The sequence below is a fragment of the Merops nubicus genome, unplaced genomic scaffold (genome assembly GCF_000691845.1).
Source record: "Merops nubicus isolate BGI_N331 unplaced genomic scaffold, ASM69184v1 scaffold46998, whole genome shotgun sequence".
NCBI classification, from domain to species: domain Eukaryota; kingdom Metazoa; phylum Chordata; class Aves; order Coraciiformes; family Meropidae; genus Merops; species Merops nubicus.
This window is the reverse complement of record NW_008624660.1, coordinates 1-4,694: the sequence shown is the minus strand read 5'-3', so window position 1 is coordinate 4,694 and position 4,694 is coordinate 1. Positions and strand designations below refer to the sequence as shown.

The window sequence follows — 4,694 nt, the reverse complement described above, 5'->3', positions numbered from 1 at the left end:
CCGTCCCCGCTCGGGAGCCAGAGAGCCCCTGAGGGAGCTGCAGCCGCCCCTGGCTCTCCCCGCGCTGCAGGAGCCGGGCCGGCCTTGTGCATTCATTCCCCACCGCCGGCAGCACAGGGCAGAGACGTGCCTGGAACGGGCACTGCGGAATCAGCGATTCCAAAGAGCCGAGTGCAGCTACGCGTGTTCGAGTGTAGCTGGAACCCAGCCTGAAAGGAACACCTTCACCTAAAAGAAAGACGTTCTGTAGTCGATGCATAAAATGCACGTGTCCTTCATCGTTTCTGTTTTAGCCCTTTGGCCATTTTTTTTCCAAATTGTGGAAGGAGAGGGAGCTGAAAGACACGATGCTCCTAGAAGTTTTGTGAAAAGAGGCAGCCAGGAGAGGAATGTTGGATTGTGCCTCCCAAAGGAAGGCTTAGACATGTACACTCAACCTGCTTTAGCCATCAGAGAATCTCCCTGAAGGAGACACATACTGTGGCCATCCCAGAAAAAGGTACCTGATACTAGAAAATCCACCTCACCACGCAAGGGTTTTCCTGCTAGGATTTTCTGATGCCTGGTAAGGGTGCTGAGTTCCTCCACAGCACCAGTGCAGTTCAGTGCTGAGTCAGCCACCCACATGCTGGGTGACCAGACCTTCCTCATTCTGCTCTCCACGGAAAGGCTCCCTTAGGAAAGGGGAAGCTGCTCCAGAGCTTGTTTGTGCAACAGCACGAGCACAGCAGGTGCTAAAAATGAACAACTCTTGTGCAACAGCATCCAGTTACCTCGATGCTGAATGTGTTACAACACTGCTGCCTTTGTATTAAAAGTAAGCAAGTTGATTGACTCTGTTCTAGTCCTAAGGAAGTGGCGTTGCTTTCAAGGAGAGAGGAAAGGGGAAGCTGCTCCAGAGCTTGTTTGTGCAACAGCACGAGCACAGCAGGTGCTAAAAATGAACAACTCTTGTGCAACAGCATCCAGTTACCTCGATGCTGAATGTGTTACAACACTGCTGCCTTTGTATTAAAAGTAAGCAAGTTGATTGACTCTGTTCTAGTCCTAAGGAAGTGGCGTTGCTTTGAAGGAGAAAGGAAGGATGGACTCATCCCAGACAGTCTCCACAGAGCCTCCTAGGGGATCTGGCCAAAATGTCTGTGACTTTTGCCACCCTTCTGCTACTGGTTTTAGCCTGGCCAGCAGCACCCCGGCCTGGTCCCTGACACCACCCCAGCAGCACTGCTCACTGAACAGCTAGAGCTGTGCAGGAGAAAAAACTGCCTGTGGTAAGTCCCAGGCTGGAACGACCTGGGCGTTTATTTCCTCCTCAGCCCTTCTCTGATTCCACAACACCAGAGCCATTAATAAAACCAGGAGAGAAAAAAGATACAAACAGCTCCTTCCTGTAGGAACAGGCAAGTTCCTCAGCCTGCTACTAAGTAGGACTTGTACAGGATCTGTGATAGACAATTTCCAAACAGGTTTCCCCCAGTATTTCCACTGTAAGGCTGTCGGTGGAGGGGACACCTCCAGCAGCACAGGTTGCACAGCCAAGACAGTAAAACTCTCTGTTCCCTCCCTTTCTGTGCCATTCCTTCCAGACCGGTCCCGTGATTGACATGCCCGTGCCTGCCAGCTTCAACGACATCACCCAAGACCCCAGCCTGGAGAACTACATCGGCTGGGTTTGGTATGAGAAGGAGGTGCTGCTCCCTGCCCGCTGGCTCCGGGGTGACCTCCGGGTGGTGCTCCGCTTCGGCAGCGCCCACTACTACTCCATGGTGGTACGTTGCATGGGAAACTGTCCCTGTGCTTCCACAATCACAATGCACTGAAATCTGGCCTCTGACTTCTTCAGCAGACACATCTCTGATTAGATTGAATATCCGTTTGCTATTTTCTGAACTCTTGGCTCTTTTCCTCAAGCCACAAGCTTGGCTGTGTTTCCCAGGTCTCTCTTCTCCGATCCTCCGGTATCAGGACTAGTAATGAAAATGTTTCCTTGCTGTAGGATCTGCCCAAACCCATGTCTCCCAGTGGCACTTGCTTGTATGTGACCCAGACCTAGCTCCCAGCAAAGGAAGGGCTGCTAGATGGATCCCTCCAGGAGTAATAGCCCAGAACAAGGTGTGATGTTACTGGGTTTCCCTTCTCCCTGCTATGCTTGCCACAAAACCCCAATAACCCCATTTCCTGGGTTCATGGGTGTCTTCTCTTGCAGTGGGTCAACGGAGTGCAAGTTGTGGAGCACGAAGGGGGCCACCTCCCTTTTGAAGCAGACATAAGCAGCATCGTGCAGGGCAGCCCAGGGACCCCATGCCGCATCACCCTCGCGCTCAACAACACCCTGACGCCCCACACTTTGCCCCCAGGGTCCATTCAGTACATGAATGACAAAACAAGGTGTGTTGCTAAAGTGCTGCCCTGCTGAGCTGGTCCCAGGGATGAGGGAAGGGGAATTTATTCAGCTGCTGGGTCATAAGACCCTCCAAGCAACTTGCAAAAAGCATGGGATTGCATTTATGCCAAAATTCATGGGTTGAGCAGGGAGGGGTTTTAGCCTTGGTGTTATGAAAAGTCTGCACTGAGTTATTGCATCTGCTTTATACACAGAGAACTGAGATTAAGGGATTGGACAAGCTGAATCAATGGCAGATTTGAGAAGCTTGATGGATCAAAGCTGTTCAGTGTGTTAGATGTTTGATAACTGGTAGTACCCCCAGGGCAGCAGCAGCACTGCTGAAAGACAGATCCATCCTGTGGTACAGACTGTTTTACCTGCTAGCATCTCTTAGTACATGACTATTTTACATTGCTAGCATCCACATGCTGCCTTCAGTTCTTGCCTAACAAAACATAACGTAGCCGTTTCTCCTGTTGCTCACTCAGGTATCCCAAGAACTATTTTGTACAGAACATCAGGTTTGATTTCTTTAATTATGCTGGAATCCATCGGCCGGTTGTGCTTTACACCACTCCTGCTGTCTACATAGATGATATTACTGTGACAACCACTTCATCAGAGAGCGTTGGTAGGTCCAGAACAATGACAGCAGCTACCTCAGGCTCCAAATGGAGATGACAAGGGCAGCAGAGAAAGCATCCTGCAAAAGTCTGGTTGAATTTGTTTCATAGGGGCTTTCTCTGGAATCTGAGCTGGTCTATCGCACAGCTCAGCAGCTGCAAGAACATGGTAAAGAGTTCAGAAGCAGAACAAAAAGAAGCACTTTGAGAGACTGCTGGTAAAGTGAAAGCATGATCAGCTGTTTCTCAGAGTTTCTCAGTAGGGGCAGTATTCCTGCCACTTAAATCAGGATTCTCTCTAAGTAACAGAGTTGTGGGATACACAAATCTTGCTGGAAACTTCTGGACCTCGAGGCAGACAGGTCATGCTTCTTACATTCAGTTCATGCCACCCTGTTTTTTTTTTACATCTCCCTTCTTACATTCAGTTCATGCCACCCTGGGATTTTTTTACATCTCCCTTATCTTTTAATGCTGGGTGAAAACTCTCCAATGTTTGATGCTTCTGTTTTTCCTTTTGTGGCAGTCTCTGATTGTCTTTTGTTTCCTTCAAACCAGCACTGGTGCAGTATCAGGTGTCGGTTGTTGGCAGCACACTCTACTCCTTGTCCCTGAATTTACGTGACCAAGAGGGGAAAGTGGTTGCTACAGGTGATGGGTCAGCTGGAGAACTAAAAGTCCTGAACCCAAACCTTTGGTGGCCTTACCTGATGCACGAGAGCCCTGGATACCGCTACTTCTTGGAGGTAACAGTGACATTTCTTCCTTCAGAAAGGACTGTTTGAGACAATATAGGGGAGGAGACACTGAAAGCTGAGAGTCTCTGAGGAGCAGGCTGCTGACCTCCTCCACATGCTCTGCCATGCAATGAGCTTTCTGCCCACTCTGTGAGACAAGGGTTCAGCTTCAGTAGAATGAGTGTGGAAGACTCCATGTTAGTTAAGGATAGCAGTGACATTCAGATGCAGAAATTAAGGCAAATGAGCTGCTGTGAGTTTCCAGGGGCTCAGGTTCATCAGATCTCTCAGTCATTGCCTGGTACCAAAGTGCGGGGCAGAAGAGGGACACTGCTGCCTTGCCTGGGTGGATGAAATGGCCTGGATGAGTAAGGAGAAAAAAAAATGAAGCTTTTGGGGTGAACAAGCCCCAGAAGGGCCATTCAGGCTTCATCCTTCCACTTCCCCAGATTGGATTTGTTTTCTGTCTAGTCAGACCTTGCTCCTTCCCTGAGGAGGACCACAAGGATCAGCAGAAGCAGCATGAGGAGCAGGCTGTATGCTGAGGCAGGGCTGGGAGATGGACGGGCAGTCAGGATAGTCCTTACAAAGGAGAGGGAGGATGAGGCATCCTTGTGAAGCCCAGCACATCGCCTGCCTCTCCCCCTTGGATCTCCAGGTGAGAATGCAGGTGCAGGTGAACGGGGAGCTGCTGGAGGACGTGTACACGCTCCCGGTCGGCATCCGCACGGTCCACGTCACCAACAGGCAGTTCCTCATCAACGGCAAGCCCTTCTACTTCCACGGCGTCAACAAGCACGAAGACGCAGATGTAAGCGCCCAGCGGGGCAGCGCCCGCCCCCTGCTGCCCCTCAGAGCGGCCGCCTCCTCACACCCCTCCCAGGGCGGCAGGGAGACCTCCAGCACTTGAGGGGACACCGTGCCCAGTGCTGCCATAGCGGCAACATC

At 50.9% G+C, this 4,694-nt stretch overlaps 1 protein-coding gene across 1 annotated transcript; it reads left to right on the top strand.

Moving 5' to 3' along the window:
* Nucleotides 1-1,586: 1,586 nt before the first annotated feature.
* LOC103777856 (beta-glucuronidase-like) lies at nt 1,587-4,557 on the top strand (the record flags this gene model as incomplete). Its single annotated transcript, XM_008945417.1, has 5 exons — nt 1,587-1,769; nt 2,207-2,388; nt 2,875-3,017; nt 3,568-3,755; nt 4,405-4,557. Coding segments are annotated over 5 exons (849 nt in total), but the record flags the coding sequence as incomplete, so codon positions are not given.
* Between the last annotated feature and the right edge of the window lie 137 nt (nt 4,558-4,694).